General features: G+C 59.1%; 1 protein-coding gene across 6 annotated transcripts in view; it reads right to left on the reverse strand.

Moving 5' to 3' along the window:
- Positions 1 to 380: 380 nt before the first annotated feature.
- PLEKHG5 (pleckstrin homology and RhoGEF domain containing G5) overlaps positions 381 to 19,463 on the reverse strand; it is a 28,922-nt gene continuing 9,839 nt past the window's right edge. For 3 of the 6 annotated variants that reach the window (XM_075550501.1, XM_075550529.1, XM_075550522.1), the window contains 20 exons: positions 10,997 to 11,126; positions 10,178 to 10,280; positions 9,583 to 9,643; positions 9,239 to 9,330; positions 8,710 to 8,846; positions 8,289 to 8,434; positions 7,564 to 7,806; positions 7,270 to 7,461; positions 6,655 to 6,750; positions 6,080 to 6,130; positions 5,818 to 5,967; positions 5,405 to 5,515; positions 5,134 to 5,283; positions 4,883 to 5,020; positions 4,648 to 4,767; positions 2,800 to 2,932; positions 2,599 to 2,714; positions 2,312 to 2,493; positions 1,103 to 1,885; positions 381 to 829 (listed from right to left, as the gene is read on the reverse strand). In XM_075550501.1, coding sequence (XP_075406616.1) covers positions 820 to 829; positions 1,103 to 1,885; positions 2,312 to 2,493; positions 2,599 to 2,714; positions 2,800 to 2,932; positions 4,648 to 4,767; positions 4,883 to 5,020; positions 5,134 to 5,283; positions 5,405 to 5,515; positions 5,818 to 5,967; positions 6,080 to 6,130; positions 6,655 to 6,750; positions 7,270 to 7,461; positions 7,564 to 7,806; positions 8,289 to 8,434; positions 8,710 to 8,846; positions 9,239 to 9,330; positions 9,583 to 9,643; positions 10,178 to 10,280; positions 10,997 to 11,126 — 3,144 coding nt within the window. In that variant the 3' untranslated portion in view covers positions 381 to 819. Of the gene's footprint in view, positions 830 to 1,098; positions 1,886 to 2,311; positions 2,494 to 2,598; positions 2,715 to 2,799; positions 2,933 to 4,647; positions 4,768 to 4,882; positions 5,021 to 5,133; positions 5,284 to 5,404; positions 5,516 to 5,817; positions 5,968 to 6,079; positions 6,131 to 6,654; positions 6,751 to 7,269; positions 7,462 to 7,563; positions 7,807 to 8,288; positions 8,435 to 8,709; positions 8,847 to 9,238; positions 9,331 to 9,582; positions 9,644 to 10,177; positions 10,281 to 10,996; positions 11,127 to 18,404; positions 18,756 to 19,463 lie in introns of those variants that run through there. The other 3 variants (XM_075550510.1, XM_075550518.1, XM_075550503.1) reach the window with 3 other exon arrangements.

A 19,463-nucleotide genomic window follows, 5' to 3' on the forward strand; every position in this document is an offset into this window, starting at 1 on the left:
GCCTGAAGGGCCCCAAGGAAAGGAGCCACCTTCCCGAAGGATGCGTGGGGGTGTGAATGCTGGGGCTCCCCTTCGCTGGAAGGCAGGGGCCCTGATTCTTAGTTGCTACCTCACCAAGGCTGGGGTCTCATGGCCCCAGCCCCTGGGGCCAGGCTCAGGTGGATGCTGAGCATGACCTGGGAGCCAGGGAAGGGGAAGCAGCCTGACCCTGGCGTTGGTCCTGGAGCCCCTGACCTCTAATTCCCACCACCTCTGCCAGGTCTGTGCCACTGTGGGCAGAGGAGCGGCACAGGACAGGGCAGGAACCACCCTTGAGTTTACGCCCACCTGAGCCGGGAAAGGAGTCGATTCCAGAAGTAAAACACTCTTTCAAATGGAGTATATACATGTCTTTATAAAAGAACCGAAAGCTCAATAAATATGCACCTTTACACAGAGTCCGGCCCAAAGCCTGTGGGGCCAACACGGCTGGGGTAGAGTGGGGGCAGGGGAAGGTCCAGTCCAGTTGGGGGTAAAAGATGGGGGGCAGCCCGGATCCCAAGCCCTGGAGTCTAGCCCAGGTGCACAACTGGAAACATCCAGGAGGAGGGTCAGGTTAGTGAGGGCGGTGGCAGTAGGGGGGGTGGGGTTCTGCAGCCTGGGCGTCCCCCAATTCCATCCAGACAGTCTGACAAAGTGCAAATTGGCCCCATGACGACAAGGACCCTGCCAACATTGCCTGCCCACACACGAGGCAGGGGCTGGGGCAGTCAGCAGCACCCTCGAGGCATGCTGCCTGCTCTCTCTTGGGCAGTGGCACGCTTAGGAACCTCCCTCTGCTCACACCTCCCTGCAGGGGAGAAGGGCAGACGGTGCTTCCTTGACATATGCTACAACGCAGGGCCCTGGCCACCCTCTCCTGCCCACTGGAACCCTGAGGCCCCGAGTTCCACTGCCACCCAGAGCCACCCCCAGCCAGGCCCTAGGACAGGTCTCTAGCTCCCGCTACCCACCACCACCCTCGTGATAGCCCTACCCACTCGCTGTTGCAATTGCTGTCTCCAGAAATACCAGCATGCTGCCCCCGCCCCCCACTCCCCACATCCCCCCTGGGGTTACTCACGAAGCAGTGAGCGTGGAGTTGAGAAGCAGGGTGGTCCTGATTCGATAGAGCTGGGCCAAGGTCAGCTTTCTGTGCTGGGCAGAGATGCTTGGGGGGGACTCAGGCTGGACCCTGGGCAAGGACCCTGAGGGCAGCTGCCTGCACCGCCTCTTGGTAGGGTCTGTAGGCTCCCTAGCTGGGCCGCTGGCTCCATCCTCAGACTCGGACAGCTCAGGGCCACTGCCAGGGCTGGGTGCCTCTTGGCAGTCCCAGCAGGGCCTAGTTTCCAGAGGCGGGCCCTGAGTCCTAGCTCTGGGAGTGATAGCAGTCAGGCAGAGCTCAGAGCGGCTGCGGCTGGGTGCTGGAGGTGCTCCGAGCCTGGCATTCCCTGACAGCAGCTGAAGGAGGCTTGCCTCCGACTTGGACTTGAGCAAGTGGGGCAGGCGGGGCAGCAGCTGGACAGGGGTGCGGCGGCGGCGAAGACGGGGTGAGGGTGGGGGCGAGGGCACTTGAGGCAACTCTGGGGGCCTGGGTACTGGCTCCGCCACAGGGGCTGGGGCCACAAAGTCCTGTACGGAGGTGGGCGAGAGGGTGCCGTAGGCAGAGTCCATGGAACAGGACCGGCCGTCCACTGGGCCCAGGGGCAGCAGCTCGCTGGTGGGAGTGATGGAGGAGGTTGTGGTGCTGAGGGAGGTCTCATCTGACTGGGCGCTGAAGGGGCCGCCTTCAAACTCAGGAGAGGACAGCGTCTCCCCCGGCTCTACCACCACCATGGCCAGGGTCTCTGTGGAGCCGTCTGAGGCACTGTGGGGACCAAAGGAAAGCATCAGCCCTGCCAATGGGAACTCCACTGCCCGAGGCAGCCCCAGGCCAGCAACACCCAGAGGCTGACAGCCTCCCCCTCCGGAGCTCAAGGCTAAGAGATACAAGCCTATAGCACATGTACCAGTGGCCTAACATCTGTGCCCGTAACAGACATCAACAATGGATCACAGCACAGTCTAAAGCCTCAACCCGGCACTCTGGCACCTACCAGTGACTCGCCTAGGATGGAAACAGTTCACTCTCCCCTCCTAGACACTGACCAGAGACACAGTGCAGGCACACTGTGCCCAGTGACTTCACAGCACAATGCTCTTCAGAGGAAGGAGACGTGGGCAGGCCCTGGCCGAGGTCCATGGCTTTGGAAGTGGAAGACCTGCTCTGCTGAGTGGCGTTGGGCAAGCATACCAGTGCTGAGAGTCCAGGCTATCGCTGCTTTTGCGTAGAATGGTGGGGGAGCTGGCTGCCGATGTGCTGCTCTCCCCATCTTCATCATCCTCTTCTTCCTGCTCATCCTCCTCCTCCTCCAGGCTCTGCAGGGGCTGTTGGCTGCCTGGAGGCTCCTGCGCACGCAGCTGCTGCAGCTGGTTCTACAGGTCAGACAGGAGGCGCACAGGGGCAGATGGGCTGTGAGCAGCAACCCCACCAGAAAGTCCCGGTCTGCCCCAGGCACCCACACACCACTCTGCCCTCACCTGGGCATTGAAAATGGCGTCAACCCAGCCGCGGCATAAGGCCTGGCCGCTGGCCTGGAAGGTGTAGGCCCCCACGGCACTGTGGAACTCATTCAGGTGGATGAGGAGGAAGGACCCTGGTGGAACAGCCCCAGGTCAGTCACGACCACAGTTCCTTCCCCACCAGGCTCGACTCAGGAGCTGGGGGCTGGGGCTCCTCACCAGGGTCCCGCAGCTCCCGACACACAATCCTGTCCACTAGCAGTGGTGGCCTGATGACCTTAGTCCTCTCAGCCTTCTTCACTGCCTTGGTCACCAAGAGCAGGTCTGTGAAGAGGAAGCAGTACACGTCCATCTGCAGAGAGGGAGAAGGAGAGGTGGTGGGGTCCTGGGGTCTCAGGTAGGGACCATCAGCCTGCCCATGGGGGTGAGGGAGGGGCCTCAGATCCTGAAAGACATTCCCTGCACCACCACCCCCAGCCCCATCATCTGCCAAAGTGAAAACTCTCAGTAAAACGGACCCTGAATAGCTCACTCAAAGACTGTTGACCGCGGCCCAAAGTGTCTCCTATCTCAGGCTGATAAAAACTGGTCCTTACATTCCAGTTCAAGAAAACACGAAACCAAGGGGATTCTCTGACTGAGCTGCACGCTTGGGATTTCTTGCAATTAAAACTTCCTATTTGGTGTGATAAGAGTTGTATGGGCCCCTAATACAATGTAAAAATAAATTAAAAACTTCCTATTTGGAGGGGGAAAGGTACCCTAGATGTATACACAACTCTTTATAAAAGCGAATTAACTATGGAACTGTACAGTATGTGAATTGTACATCAATAAAACTATAGAGAGAAAAAGGAACCCAAATTAAGAAGTAAACGTTTCTGCTTAGACAAAATAGTGACCCTGGTTGAACCCCATCATCAAGAGCTAGTGTCACGACGTCGCTGTGTGAGGAAGGCTGCAAAGGCGGACACTGAGCCACACGTGTTTGCAATGCACTGAGCCAAGTCTGTTAGACACTGGGGGGTCGGGGTGCAGGCAAGCAGAAGGGTATCATGTGGACGCTTACGTATCGTGAATGAACGCCAAAACTGTGCGGTGGATTGCTGAGGGGAACCCAAACAAAGGCAGCGGGGAGCGTTATTGCTTAATGTTTGAGGGGTACACTTCTGGAAAGAGCTGATGCTGATGGCTATCAACACTGGGAAATCTGCCCAATGACACACTGAACTATACACTTTGAAATGGTTGGAAACGGCAGAGTTGACGGTCTACACATTTTACAGTACAAGAAAGAAGAGAGAGGTGATCTTAAAATCATAATTTGAAGCAAATTCACTGTTATGGAGTCCATTCTGACTCACAGGGACCCTGCATAGCATTTCTGAGGCTGTCAATCTAGTCGGGCGTAGAAAGCCTCATCTTTCTTCTGAAGAGCAGCTGGTGGGTTTGAACTGATGACCCTGACGTCACTTGACAGTGCCACCAGGGCTCTGGGAAATTCCTGGCCTCCCCGGGCACTAACAGGTGAGTAAGCCCCACCCCTGCCACCACCTACCCCCTGGGCCAACTGTGACCCTGCAGAACTTGTAACGAGCTGTCACTAAGTGCCATCTAGTTAGTTTTGGCACTGGCAACCCCACGTGCGCTGAGTAGAACTGCTCTACAGGGTTCCTGTGGTTGTGACCATTAAAGGGAAGCAGGTCGCCAGGCCTTTCTTCCACACCGCCTTGGGATATGTTTGAAGCACCAACCTTTTGGCCAGTGGTAAAGTGCTAAACTGTCGTGCCATCCAAGGACCCCATAGATGTCCAGAATAAAACCAGTTAAAAACCATTTGCTCTGGAGTCAACACCAACGCATGGTGATCCCAGTGCGTTGAGTAGAACCTTGCCCTAAAGGCTGGTTCTAAACTGCAGGCAAAAATCTCACCTCTCTTTTGACGACAGAGTCACACACACATTGACGTGGCAGCTGAGAACCCTGGGGGGTCCCTGAGAGGGGTACTCTAAAACCACGGGGTGAGAGAGGTTGGGGTTGGCGAGGGCAGGGGCCCCTCGGAGTCACCTTGCTGTCCTTCCCCTCCTTCATTTTCAGGCTCCCCTCCAGCAGCAGCTGCCGGGTCTCCTCTGGGGGGGCACCGGGAATGGGCACCGTCAAGTCCAGCAGCAGGAACTCCTTCAGGAGCTGGGGGAAGGGAGGGCGGGTTCTACATCCCATCTCAGCCAGGAGAGTTCAAAAGTGGTCCTTCATCCCCACCCCACCCCACACCCCCCAACACGAGTGGCCTCGGCGGCGGCACCTTATCCACTTCGTCGTTGCTGCCTTCCACCACCTCGTAGGCATCGATGCGGCTCACCACCGCCGCCAGCCGCTGCCGCTCCTGCCGCTGCCGCATGCACGCGTTCACGTGGTGGATGAAGCGCTCCACTGAGCTGATCTGGCGGCGGCGGGAGACGGCAAGGGGTCCAGACTCAGGATTAGGAAGGAGTCCATGGTGGTCGGTGGAGCTGCGGGACACCTCCCCCGCCCCGACCGGCCCCCCAACGTTACCATGGTGACGATGGCTTCCTTGGCTCGCGGCTCATCCGTCTTCCGCAGCAGGGACTTGAGCAGCAAAGGGTACTTGGTGAGTCGCTGGTGGGGCTTGGCCAGCATGTCGCTCAGCTTCAGCCGCTGGCACTGCTGGTGCTTCTCGGCCCACTGCAGCGAGGCATCAGGGGCGGGGCTCAGGTAGGCCTGCCCTGGGGCCCAGACCCCGCCCCCGGCATCCTCCCAGGGGGCCAAGTTGCGTCTCCCTACCACCCAGCCCGGGCCCCTTCACCGTGACGTAGGCGCGGAAAAGGTCGTTGTCCCGGAGCAGCCCCCGCATGTACTCCATGCAGGCCTCCTCCTCCATGCAGTAGCGGATGTAGGGTCTGAAGAGCGAGCCGAACTGGCCAGGGCGGAGTGGGGAGAACCAGTCATTGTTACTACGCGTCCCACAGGCCCATGCTCACGCGTGTTCGCGACCACCCCGGGCGCGGGCCGGCTTATGAGCCCTGCTTCCGACCGGCGAAAACTGGCTCGGTGCAAGGCGTGCCCACGGCCCGGTTGGTAGCCGTCGGTGGTCAGGGAGGGTTCCCACGGGCGGGCCCCCTGGCCACGGGGAGGTTTGCACAGATGGGAACGGATGGGCGCCTTACGGGCGCGCAGCCCTGCCTCCGTGAGCCCGCCGGTGGCCCGCCGTGCCCGTACCATCTTGAAGCCTTTGAGGAAGTCCCCGGGCTGCAGGAGTGCCCGCGTGCGCCGCGCCTTCTCCAACACCGGCGCCATCACGCTGCCCCATAGCCCGCGGTGCAGCCGCGCGATCTCGGGGATGTTGCTGAACAGTCGCTCCGCCTCCACCTGCGAGCGGCAAGAGGTCCGCTCAGTCCGCCCCTCTGGCAGGCTGGGCATCCGGTCCCCTTAGGAATGATCAGGCCCCGCCCCTCGGCCCCGCCCCTAGCCCACGCCGCACCTCACACAGCAGCCCCGACTCTTGCAGGTTCAGAAGGCAGCACAGGAACAGCTGTGGAGGCAGAAGACGCTGCGGCTCGAGGAGGGGTCCCCACTACCCCGGCCCGCCCCATACCCACTCCTGCCCTCTGTCCCAGGGACTTGCAGCTCCTTGGGTCCTGTTCCAGAAGCTGGGGAAGGCTCTAGACCACAAGATCCCTGCCCCACTGACCCACCTGGGACCAGCCGAACCAGGCCCTGCCCCCAGGGCAGCCCCACCTGCGCCCTAGCTCTGTGCTTTTTTCAGCAAGTTTCCCTAGAATTGCCCGCCCCAGGCTGCTGCACCCCTCTGCCCAGTGCCCGCATCGGCACTCCTACTGTCTCGGGCTAGGGTGTGGGCTCCAAGCACCTGGCACGAGCAGGTGTTCAGAGAGGCCAGCCCCACCCAGCCTGCTTGTGGAAACCCCTCCCAGTTGCCCGGCCCGTGGGAGACGGTTTCCTGGGGCGCAGCTCTTCTCTGATTTTCCTGCTCCCCTTTTGTTGTGTGGCACCTGCTCCTTCTGAAAAGGGCTGGGCAGGAACCCGGCCCACACTCACGTTGGTGATCACCCGCAGCTTCTTGATGTAGGAGGCCTCTGTGTGCAGAAGCTCCCACACTGCCTCCTGCTGGTGGCACTGCCGCCGTGTCAGCTTCTGCAGGGAGCAAAGTGGGGTTCAGCCAGGAGCCCCAGAGTGGCCAGCTGTGTGTGTGTGTGTGTACACGTGTGTGCAACATGTAACTCATTGACCAGGTGTGGATGACCAGGCAGGGTGAGTCCACTCTCTACAATTCAGTGGTTCTCAACCTTCCAAATGCCTCAACCCTTTCATATAGTTCCTCATGTGTGGTGACCCCCCAACCACAAAATTATTTTCATTGTTACTTCATCACTGTAATGTTGCAACTGTTATAAATCAGGCGACTTCTGTGAAAGGGTCGTTCCACCCCTTTAAGGGGTCGCGACCCATAGGTTGAGAACTGCTGCTCCACATCACTCAAATCCTCAGCCAGGGCCTGCCTCGGCTGTTAAAACAGCCAAGTGACAGAGTGGATCTCTTGGGGCCTCAATGCCCCCAATATAGCACCCAGTCCGGTGGAACACTCCTTCACAGCCCCCAGAGGCCCCATGCTGTGGGGGATGGGGAGGCTGCCAGGCCCAGACCTGTGCCCACCTCATGCCCATCAATGAGTTCCCGCCAACTGTCCTCCAGCCTCAGGCAGCCGTCATCCTCGTTCTCCTCCTCCTCCTCGTCGTCCTCCTCCCAGGAGTCGTGGTCAAATCGCAGTCGCCGGGGCAGCCGGGGCAGCCCAAAGAGGCTATAGGCCTGCAGCTTGCCTCCCAGTTGCTCCATCTTGTCCACCTCCTGCAGGGTCAGGGTCAGGGTCAGGGTCCAGCACCGGGTCAGGGTTCAGTCAGCCCCTGAGCAGCCAGCTCCCTTCGCCCGGGGTTCATGGGGGCCACATACCCGACCAAAGGCACTGGCACTGGGGCCCGAGCTGAAGAAGCCGCTGAAGCGGCTGGCAGCCCGATTCTTCCAGCTCTCCCCGCCGGTACTGCTTGGGCCACTGCCGCTGCCGCTGCTGCTGCTGCCGCTGTTGCTGCTGCTGGTGCTGGGCAGGGAGCAGCTGGAGGGGGCGGCTGGCTCCTGCCCAGGGATGCTCACCTCCCCCAGGAACTCCAGCATGTTCTTGCGGCGGCGACCAGGGGCCTGTCAAGGAACGGTGTGTCAAGGACAGCATGCCTTGGCCCCATAGTGAGCCTCCAGGAGCATAGGCTTGGGACACAGAAGGTCTCTGTACCCCCACCCTGGATGCTACCTTTTCTGGGACCCACCATGCTCTAGGGGCTGGAAGATCCACACACAGCTGCACCTGGACCACTGTCCCCCAGCCACCTGGCCACCAGCTTGTAGGGGTTGGGGAGAAACACAGAGATGCACTCACTAACCCAGCTCCCAAAGTGGGCCAGGGACACACACACAGCCCCCGACACACATGCACAAGGCCCCCCAAGCCTTCCAGCCACACACAGAGACTCCTCGGTCACCAGGAGACTCCTGGAGGCAGGACCCACGCCCTTGAAAGGGTCTACACTCACAGTAGGTTCTCACTACCACGAAGAGAAAATTATAGGCCAAGAGGGAGAAGGGAGCGCCTAGGATGACTTCTCCTCAGACCCTTGCTCACCCACCAAGATGTCGAGGCTCTCCCGGCGGCTCTGAGGGTCTGCACGCTCCAGGGTGGGGGCCCCGGCCCCAGCTGGCCGCAGGATCGGCAGACTCAGCGACTTGGAATCCTTCACTCCCTGCTCCACCTTGCCTTCATCTCCGGGCTTGGCTAGGTGGCATTTGGGGACAAGGAGAGGTCCCTCAGGGCCTGGACCAGATCCAGGTCCCCAACCTGGCTCTCCTGAGAATCCACTCAGTGCTCGACTGCCCTGCCCCTGCAGTACCGCCCTGCCAGCATCGGCCACCCAGCCTGGCAGAGGGACACCTGTATGGTAATGAGCTGCTGGGGGCCCTAGACAATGGCCACCCGAGCCCAGAGAGAAGTTCCCATCCCTGGCCCAGCCAGGCCCCATCTCCTGCCTGGCCTGGGAGCCTGCCACTCACCTTTGACCCGTAGGTAGTGTCCTCCAAACCTGTAGGCCTCGAAGGTAAGGGAGAGAGGCGTGTTGGACTGGTCCAGGTAGATGTCCACTTTGCCCAGCGTGATGCCCTTCCTTTCAAACACAGGCAGCAGCACCTCCCTGCACAAGAAGTGGACATGAGAGGTATGAATCCCCTGCAGCCAGGCTGCCCACCCGGTGGCCTCCCCTTCCTGGGAGGTGGGGTGGGAAGCCCTTGGGGTCACCCACAGGTACACACACACACACCTCCCTGCCGCTCACAGAGGTACATACACCTCATGACCATCGACACATGTCCAGGCTTTGATCTGGTCTGCCAGCAGGGAACACACCACTGCCCACCTGTCCTGCCAGGTCTGGGCCACGCACACATGGTTGGAACTCACAGGTGCACAGACCCATCACACCACATGGACACCCAGGTGTGGGGACTCACAGGTCACCACACAGACAAGGCTATCCATGTTGAGACCTAGAGCGCCAGCCGTGCTTTCTGCCCCACCAGGCCCTACCCCAGAGACTTCTTCTTCATGGCTGGTACAATCTCTGTCTCGATATCCACGTTCAGGTCGAATTTCAGGGTGAAGCACTCCTTGCTTGGGTCCTGGGAGCACATACATGTACTGGCCTCTTCAGGGGACCCCCTCTCATCCCACCCTGATACCCAGGTTAACCGCCCCCCCACCCACCTGGCTGGGATGGGTGATACTGGGAGCAGGGAAGGGTGGGCAGTGGACCCCTGCCCTCATCCTGGAGTCTGGGACAGAGACCCAGCCTCGGGGAGAGCACAGGGCATGGGACAGCTGGAGTGAGTGGTCTGGAGAAGCCCCACCACCACTCCCCAGGGGCTTCTTACATCTGTGTGTCTCCTCCTCGCCTTCTTCTTCGAGAGTCTTAAGCCTGTGCTCTTCCGGTCCCTGCAGGAAAGCCAGGAACACAGAGATGGGAGCATGGGACCTCACCACGAGGGCTGCAAATGGGGGCTGATCTCAAGGTACCCAGCAACTCAGGGGCCTTCAGGCAGGCCCAAGGAGCCCTGGTGGTGTAGTGGTTAGGTATTGGGCTGTGATCTGCATGGTCCGAAGTTCAAAAACAGCAGCAGCTCCCAGGAAGCAAGACTGGGCTTGCTCCAGTTACCATCTCAGAAACCCACAGGGGTTCCCTAGAGTAGCCGCAAGTTTGGGGGTTTTTTCAGGCCCACGCTGGCCCAGCAGGCTGTGCGCCCTCTGGTGGACAACATGAGGGTCACATCCAGTGGGCTCTAGTCGCAGGATGGGATCTGATCTGAAGGCTGCCCAGGCCTGGGGGACAGGCAGGGAAGCAGCTCGGTGGGTAAGAGGCATATGGTGAAGGAACCAGAGCACCTGGTCCCCGCATCTCTGGTCTGAGAACCAGCTTGGGCTCCCACCCCTACCCCCAGGTGATCTCTGTCTACCTGCTCCCTCACCTACCCTTTGCCGTCTGTGCAGCCTTCCTCCTCCTCCTCCAAGTCTGCCACGGGGCCTGTGCGTGGGGGGCAGGACCGGGTGGACACGTTCCGAGCCAGGACCGAGCCTGAGGAGGAAAGCGTGTAGGGGGGCGGGGGTTTGTCCTACTAGCCTTCTCCAGGACCCACTGCCTCTCACTCCCCACCGCAGTTCTAGGAGGGGCTCAGTCAAGGCTTATCCTCTACCACCCGAGACCCGAAAGGGCACAAGGGACCTGATGACAGGTGACCCTCCACTTCGATACAACTCCCACCTTGGCCTCAGTCTATCCGTTTACAAACTGAGAATCACAAAGTCCTACCGCGGGTGGGGCCGAGGGACCAAATGCCACAGTCTCCACTCCCCCACCCTCCCGGGCTCTGGAGGAGAGGGAAGTCCCCTTGTCCTTCTGCTGAATGGAGAAGGCCGGCAGGGGGGCTGCCATCCCACACAGACAGCTGGCAGTGGGCCAGGTTTCTCTTTAGCACAAGGGGATCTTGTTCCTTCTGCGCTCCTGACCGGCCACTACCACCTTGGCACAGCCTCAGCTCAGAGCATGTGCCCAGAAGTGGCCATGACTGGGCCCATCCCCTGCATGGGCTCGGCAGAGTGAGGCACAGGGGACCCTTACTCATGTTGGAACAAGGGGGCAGCAGCCACATGGGCACAGAGTCTTGGTAGGTAAGCCTGCTCAGTGGGTGATGAACAAAGCTCGGACCCAAAGGAACCGTGGTCCCCTCGGGCTTACAGTTGCCTCCTCTTTGAAGGTCCAGGGCTCTAGGGGAGACGGGCCCCCACACTCACCTTGGGGTGGCAGGTCGAAGCGGACATGCCCGTCGTAATGCATGGCGCTGTGGAACTTGCTGTCACAGGCTTCGCAGAGGTTGAGTGGCCCGCGGAGATGCAGCTGCTGGCAGTCGGCGTGGTGGCATACCTAAGGTGGGCAGGATGGTAGGCACATGGGGCTCCTGACCTCCTGTGGGGCTGCCCTTCACGGCCTACTCACCACTGCCCGCAGGGTACCTGATGCCCATGAATCCCTTGGCACCTACTCTGTGCCCGACCTCCTGTCCTGCCCCTGGGGATGCTGAAGAAAGCAGTTTGGCTTTGAGGCCCCAACCTGCAGGGCGAGACTGGAAGCAAAAGCCAGGCTGCCTCCTGGCCAGGCGGGAAGGGGGCCAGAAAAGGACATGGGCTGTCATCCGGTCTGGCCAGATCGGGGTGCACTGGAATACCCCAAGCACCTTCCTGAAGGCCCTCTGCCCTCAGGTCTGTGGGCAGCCTTGGTCCATGGCCTCCCTTGGATCCTATAAGGGGACTAGGGAGGAGTCGAGCCAAGGTGCTGGGTCTGTGCTCAGGTCCTGGGGGTGCGGTGGGGTGGTGGGGGGTGGAGGAGGTGGTGGTGGTGGTGGTGTGTGTGTGTGTGTGTGTGTGTGTGTGTGTGTGTGAACTGGGCTTTTGTCCAGCCTCTCCCCTACTCTACGGGGGGTGTTCATATCCCCACCCCTGTAGCCCTCCCCAAAGTCACTCCCTGACAGTGACCTTGTTTCCCACTCTCCTTGGGAACCAGAAGCCATCAGGAGGGGTGAGTTCAGCCACCCACCTGCTCCAGGGGGAATGGGGACTGTCAATGAGCTAACTTCCTTCCACCTGCTGCTCCTCCCCCTTCAGTCTCTCCTCCCACCAGCATTCCAATATGCTGCTATTTATCGGTCTGAGAAAAGCTGAGTCCTGGCCTGCCCCCACCTTCCAACTATGCTGCTGTCATTAGGTGCTGTGGGGGCCCCTGGCTCACAGTGACCCGTGCAGAATGAAGTGACACGCTGCCCAACCCTGCTGCCACCACCCCAGGATCAGTTGTGGATGGTATGATCCACAGTGTTTTCCCTGGCTGATTTTCATTAGATCACCAGGCCTTTCTTCCTGCTCTGCCTTAGTCTGCCAGGTCACTGAAGCCTGTTCAGCATGGTAGCAACGTACAAGCCTCCCTGACAGATGGATGGTAGCGTCACATAAAGTGCACTGGCCAGGAATCAAAACCCAGGTCTCCTGCATGGAAAGGGAGGATTCTACCCCAAACCACCACCGTCCCCTCCAGCGATAGCAGCCAGATTCCTCTGGCTCCCTTTAAACCAAACTCCTTCAAGCAGGTACCTGTATTTCTTCCTATTTCTCCCCTCCCATTTTCTCTATCTTCTTTCCCCCAACTTTTGGTGTGGAGCTATCTCAAACTTTCAGAAAGTACAGAATACCGCAACGCCATCCACCTGCTTCCCCCTCTGTCCACTGGCTACGAACCCATGGCCACATCAGCTTTGCCCCTCACTCTCTCTTTCCCTCTTCCTTCCCCTGGGTGGGGGGGGGGGGGGGAGAGAATCCTAACTAAACCCCAGGGCATCCAGTCGATTCTGACCTGTAGCGACCGTGTACAGGTTTCCTGAGGCTGTAACTCTTGATGGAAACTAATAGGCTCATCTCTCCCCTCCGAGAAGTCCATGGGCTGAGGTTAGCAGCCCAATGCCCGACTCATAGCGCCACCACAGGCTCTCAGGAATTATGACACGCCCCCTAAATAGTTCAGCAAGGTCAGTCTCTTAAAGGATCTCAGCGTAAGGACCCCACTCCCTAAATGTCGTAACGATAGAGGGCGAGAAACCCCTGAGCTGCTAATGCCCTCAATGGCTAACCAAAAGGTGGAAGTGACTTCCTTCCGAGAAAGCAGCTCTTAAACCCCTGGGCGGCACATGGGCGCCCCGGATTGCAGTTGCCGTAGCTGGTTGGGTTGACGTTGTTGAGTGTCATTGAGTTGATTCTGGCTCATAGCAACCCTGTGTCCAACCAGTGAGACACCGCCCGGTCCTGTGCCACCCTCAAACTGTGGCTGTGTTGGAGTCCACGGTTGGGGTCACCGTCACTTCATGTGGTCAGGGTCTTCCCCTTCTTAGCTGCCTCTCTCCTTTACCAAGCACGGTGTTCTTCTCCAGGGCCTGGTCTCCCCTGACAACATGTCCAAGGTACGCGAGACAGTCTCGCGAGACAGTCTCGATTCGCAGGAGCACTCTGGCTGTACTTCTTCCAAAACAGATGGTTGTTCTTCTGGCAGTCTGAGGTCCTTTCAAGATTCTTCACTGGCACCAAGTTTAAATGGATCGATTCTTCTTCCTTATTCAAGGTCCAACTTCCACATGCCTATGAGGCGACTATCAAGACCACAGCTTGGCTCAGGCGCACCTCAAAATAACGTCCAATGCATCTTTTGAGCTCTTGACCGCTGCTTGGCGTTGACTGTGGGTTGGTTGACAGCACGAGGTAATCCGTCGGAACATCCCTCCAATCGCCTACGTAGTGACCTTTGTAGAGGATTCTTCCTTCTGCAGGATCCAAGAAGCATCACAGCCGGCCCCTGGAGGCCCGTCTGTTCTTGGAAGAACAAGTTCTCAGGCTTTTCTTACCTGTTTCATGACACTGACATTCCTGAAGGGTCCAAGCCGGTGGTCAGGCAGAAAGTCCCTGAGTGTGGACATGACCAGCGGTCCTCAGACAGTCTCAGGCTAAGCATGTGGGCAGAGACAGTCCAGGGCGAACTTGAACTTCCAGGCCCTTCTGAATAAAGCCCGGCATGTGGGACCCTGGGGTACGGCTGGCACCCACCAGAGCTGGCTGTGCCTTGTAAAGCATCTCTTCTTCTATGTCACCATTATGTAATGTGTGGGGTGGTCACTGACCACATCCTGTTCCCTAACACCTCCCGCTCCGGGCCTCTTGTATCCACAAACCAATCACAACCACAATGATGGCAAATCCACCATCTCTCCCAGCCCTCTCCAGTCAGGTGTTTGCTTCCCCATCATCACAAGAAGCCCATCTTCACTAGGTCACCCAGGGAGCCCCAGATGGCTAAGCCCACTGCTCCGTTGGAACCTGCTGACTCAGTTGTCTGAGGTCACTCTCCTCTGAACAACCACTTTCTTGGTTCTCAGGGGCCCTGACTCCCCCCTCCTCTCCAAATGCCCTGTGTGTCTCCATGGGGGCTTCGTGCCCACCTCCTCTCTTCCTCTTCTCCTTCTACCTACAGCCTGTCAGCAATCCCAACAGTTGAGGCACTATCTCAGAAAGCTCCAGCCAGTCCCCAGCCGCTGGACCAAGCTTCTCTGCTGTTCACGTACATGCTCTTGTAACATGCCCCCACCTGAGCTAGCTCCCTACAACTCTCTCCAACTCAGTGGATGGCAACTCCGTTCTTCTTTCAGCTAGGCTTCAGGGTCACCTTTAACCTGCTCTGTGACACCCCATCCAGCCAGATGGACAATTTTGGGGGCTCCACCCAACCCCTTCTAATCAGCTTGCCCTGTCCCCAGCCCCAGCCCCACACCTCACACTTGGTCGGACTCCCTGCTTATGCCTTTGTCTTGTCCCTCTCCCCACTGGCCACAGTCCCCGCTGTCCGCTGGCCACAGTCCGTTCTCCATTGACAGCCAGAGTGGAGGATCCCCAAATAGGAATCACCTTCTCTCTCCTGGACATCCCTGGCTGGTGCAGCCAGTCCACCTGCCAGGCTGTTAACTGAATGGTTAGGAATTCAGAATACAACCAGCGGGACCTTGGAAGAAAGGCCTGGCGGTCTGCTTCTGAAAAACCAGCCACTGAAAACTCTTGACACACGTTCGGTCCCTGGGAGTCGGAGCTGGTGGTAGATCTACTCAACACCCTGCCCCACACCCCCAATCCACTCACAAGGCTTCCCATCTTACGCAGAGCGAAAGCCAACCCCCCACTCTTCATCCCCTGTGCTGGCACCTCTCAGCCTCCAACCCTGTACCCTTCCCACTGGCCAGCTTCCTGGCCTGTCACTGACTAGCTCCTTCAGCCTCTGTATCCACTGATCCCTCTCCCCACAGGCTTTCCCCCCAGGGATGAAAAGCCCCCTTTCCTCCCTTCCTGCACTCTTTACTCAGATGTCACCTTCTCCTTCGCTAGAAGTGCCGGGTGGGCGAGTGTGTGCTCACGGAGGAGACACGATTCGGAACAAGGAGGGTGGGCACAGGCAACTGACGAATGGAATCGCCCGCGTCTGTACACAGGAACTGCTGACGTGGGGCGCGTGTTCTGCTGCGTCTATTTTCAACAAGGCGATGTCGTTAGCCACTCTCTCCCCTTTCAGCACTCCACACCCCCGGCCCCTCTGGCTTCCTTCCTCCACGTAGCGCTCAGCGCGTCTGCTCTGTGGGCGCCACTCAGTCCGGGTGAAGCTAGGGGAGCGCACACTCAGAGGCAGCCGTGAGGAGCTTCTGGCTGGAGGAAGGCCCCTCTGAGGTGATCCTCAGGCTGATGAAATGGCTGAAGACTGGAATACTGGCCCAGAGGCTGGCAGTTGAAACCCACCCAGAGCGGCCTGGTGATGTGCGTCCAAAAGGTGATGGCCTGGAAAACCCTATGGAGCAGACTTCTACGCCCACAGACACGGGCTCGCCGTGCATGGACAGGAGCTGACAGCCGGGGTGAGGACCGCAGAGAGAGTGGCTGAAGGGAGGCGGCCGGAAGAGTCTCATCTCCACTCTGATGTGGTTGCCAAGAGCCCTGCTGGAGCGGTGGTTATGCTTTCCACAAGGTCAGCTGTTCAAAACCACCAGGTGCTCTGCGGGAGACAGACAGGGCTTTCCGCCCTGGTAAAGAGCTGCAGTCCTGGAAACCCACAGGGACAGTTCTACCCTGTCCTATAGGGTCGCTGTAAGTGGGCATCAACTTGATGGCAATGCGTTTGGTTTGGTTGCCAAGTGCCCAGGCCCGCACCGAGGGCTTTACAAGTACCATGCTAGGAGGTAGGGGTTATGGCTGCTTCCTTTCACAAAGGAGGGAAGAGACTTCTCTAAGACCACATAGCCAGACAAGCCAGGAGTCAAATCCAACACTCCTAACGTTAGACTCCAGAGCTGTAAGCAGGAGAGCTCCTGGGCATCCGGGAAGGGTATGGAGCTGGCAGGAAATCCGTCACCGTTCCATACTTGCCGTTTGGGGTTCCTGTTAGGCCTCCACTCCTCTAGCAGAATGAAACGGCAGTCAGAGGTGGGAGTCAGCCGCTCAGGGGTCACCTGCAGGCCCGTTTGTTTGGGGAGCTGACTTCTATGGGGCTGGGCCATGGGCAAGCATCTTTGGACCCTGCCACCCAGATTCCTGAGAGCAGCTGGAGCGTCAGGCGTTTGTCCCCTACTTTCATGCTCGGGTTCTCAACTGTGTCCCCAGAGCTGAGGTCAGGGCGTGGGGCTACCCTAGCCAAAGCAGCTGTTTATATCCTCGCTTATTCTATGAGGACTCTGCTGCTAAAAAAAAATAAAAATAGTGCAAGTACACCGCCTTGGGCCAAGGCTTGGCCCCTCCATGAGCATCCCCGAAGTGGAGGGTTGGTTCTGCAGATTCTGGGCCCGCAGCTGCCACCATCTCCTCTTAGAATTAATGGGGGGATGGACCGGCTCCTTGGTGCCCCTTCTTCCCAGGTTCCTTCACTCAGCCAGCTCGGTGGCCCTGTCCTGGGTCCAGGATTGATCACTCCCTCTCTGGTCTCTGTAGATGTCCTGTCAGCCTGGGTTTGCCAGCACCCAGGCTGTGTGAGGGCACAGGGTGGCTGAGGTGGGTCTCTAGGGCCCTCCCAGCCCAAGTCCTCGGTTCGGTGTCAGCGTCTCATTTTCAAACAAATCCAATAATGTGACTATCAGTTTTACACAAGGATCCACTTGCAGCAGGTTCCATATTTAAGAGCAATTTATTGAGAGCCACTGTGACGGTTAATGCCAGATGTCGGCTAGGCAATGAATCTCAGAGGTCTCACACAGTTTATTATGATGTAATCACTTTCCATGCAGTGAGCGGATATGCTCAGCTACTCCACGGAAAGCCAGCCTCCAGACTATAAATGGATGTTCTGGAAAATCTTGCTGTATCCAGCACCTGACTTCCGGATCCGGGGACGTCAGCCTCCAGTGTCCATCTGCCTGCCCTACAGACTTGGAACTTGCCTGCCTGGATTGGGTGAGCTGTTTCCTTGAAACAAATCTCTTTCTCTGTGAAAAGGGGGCTTCGGAAAGTGGCTAGAAAAATCCCATTATCTTGTCATTTCATTTTTGCTCCGACTTTGTGAAGCTCCCTGGTATGTACGTCTCACCGGGTTTGCGCTTCTGAAGATCCCAGACCAAGACACCTGCTGTGTGCTCATCCCATGGGGGGGCAATAGGCTCCCTTGAGAGACTCTGGGAGATGAATTTGCCTGCACTCGGATGGGTCTTGGTGACACCAACCATCATCCAAATAATCACCAAGCTGGCGGCCAGCCTGCGTGACTGACCTCGCCTGCCTCCATCCTCCCAGCAGTCCCTGGCACAGAGGGCAAGGTGAGATGCAGGCCCAGATGCTTCCAGATAAACGGAGCATGAGGTCCCAGTAATGCCCTGGGAGAGCCACCAACCCTCTGGGAGGTGGATGTTGGGCAGGCAGAGCCCCCTGGGCTGATTTTGTCCCACCTTTCCCGATACCTCTATTCCTCACAGCTTCCTTCAGAGGCAAAAGGCCTCCCAAGTCCTGAGGCAGGGAAGTCCCCTCTCAGGCCCATGAGCCTACCCCCACTCCTGCTTTCCTGCCATACCTTCAGAGAGGGGGGAAGGAAGGGGGAACACACATGGGGCAGGGCCCTAATTTCCAAATATGGACTCAACTTTATAAATGAGGGTGGGGAGCCCTTAGGGGACATGGTCAAGCCCCACCACCACCACCCCGGCCCCCATGGAGATAGATGGTGGGCCTGCAGGCACTCTGGCCCCTCACACAAAGGCTCAGCCCCCGCCAGGTGGGAAACTGGCCTGAGTCTGGTGGTGGGGATGTGGGCAGGCCTAGGGCAGAGGAAGGAGCAGGGAGGAGTGGTCCTGGAGCAGGACAGGGACCCACAGGTGTGTCCGGAGGAAACCCCAGACAAAACAGGCCCAGGGTTGGAGCCCCGCAGGCCTGGCCCCCACCAACCCAAGGAGAAGCAGAAACCTCAGGGATCCAGACCCACCCTCCAGTATACAGCCCTGGGTGGGAGTAATCAGTGCCCTGGCCCCCACCCCCTGGAGACCTCCTGGTTGCCGCGCCCCCCCCCTCCCAGCCCCGCCCCAACTCCCCCACAGGCCAGGCTCCCAAGCTCTGGGCTGAGGGCGGAGATCCTGCACCGCCACGCCCCTCGTACCTGCCCTTCAGCGTCATGGGTGCGACCGGGGGCCCAGGAAGGCGCGGAGTCGCGGGAGGGCAGCCCGGGGCCCGGCCTGGAGGCCGCTCGGCGCGCGGAGACGCCAGGGCCAGTCCCCATGGCGGCCAGAGGAAGCTGCGGTCTGCGCCGCCCGCCGGACAAAGCGTGGAGCCCCGCTTCCTGCCATTGTGCGGCCGCGCCCGCCCCCGGCGGAGCCCAAGGACCCAGGGGGGCGTCCTGTGGGGACACGCCCCCGCGCCCGACTGGGGCTCTGGGACCTCCGACTAAAGGTCCCACTCCAGACTCTTAGGTCCAGATCATAGAGGACCCCTGGGAACCCGCTTCCTCTCCCAGGGAGCTCCCAGACTGTTGGAGTGGGGGTGGGGTCAGTGGGTTGACAGGAGGGGGAGGGGCGGGCCGCAAGGAGTGGGTGGGGCAGAGGAAGAGGAGCAGGCTGGTGGCATACCCCTTCACCCCAGTCCTGGGCTCCCAATTCCCCCACCCCCACCTGGATACCCTGCCCCACCTCCCCGCCAGATCTGGACCAGCAGTCCAGGCAGAGGAACCAATGAGGTCCCGGTTAAAGGGTGCTGGCCAGAGTGGAGGGGGCAATCCTTGGAGAACCCAGAAGGGCTGGCTGAGGTGGAGTTTGGTGAGGGGTGTGAGCGACATCCCACAGCCCCCAGGCCCCTGTGGCTCAGGGCTGAGTCCATGTGGGACCTTACTGCACCCCACAGCCAGGGGGTGCTCCACCCAGCCCCAGAGGACTTGTCAACCCAGTTTGGGGTGGGATGCAGTGCTGGGGACCCCACCATCAGCATGTTTTATGTTCTTTGACTTTGAAGGAAGGCAGTGGGGTGGTGGCAGGCATTCACTAGTATCCCCCTCTTTGCTTAGGGAGAAGGGCCATAAAATGACCCCCATGCAGTACTGAACCCCAGGCATCTGACTGGGAATCAGGAATGACCTCTTTGGGATTTTCCTAGGCATGAACAGGGGTGGGGGGCACCCTGTCACACACCCACCCTTTCCACACACCAGAGGGTCTCTGAAGATGGC

This window comes from Tenrec ecaudatus, chromosome 1 (assembly GCF_050624435.1).
Source record: "Tenrec ecaudatus isolate mTenEca1 chromosome 1, mTenEca1.hap1, whole genome shotgun sequence".
NCBI lineage: Eukaryota > Metazoa > Chordata > Mammalia > Afrosoricida > Tenrecidae > Tenrec > Tenrec ecaudatus.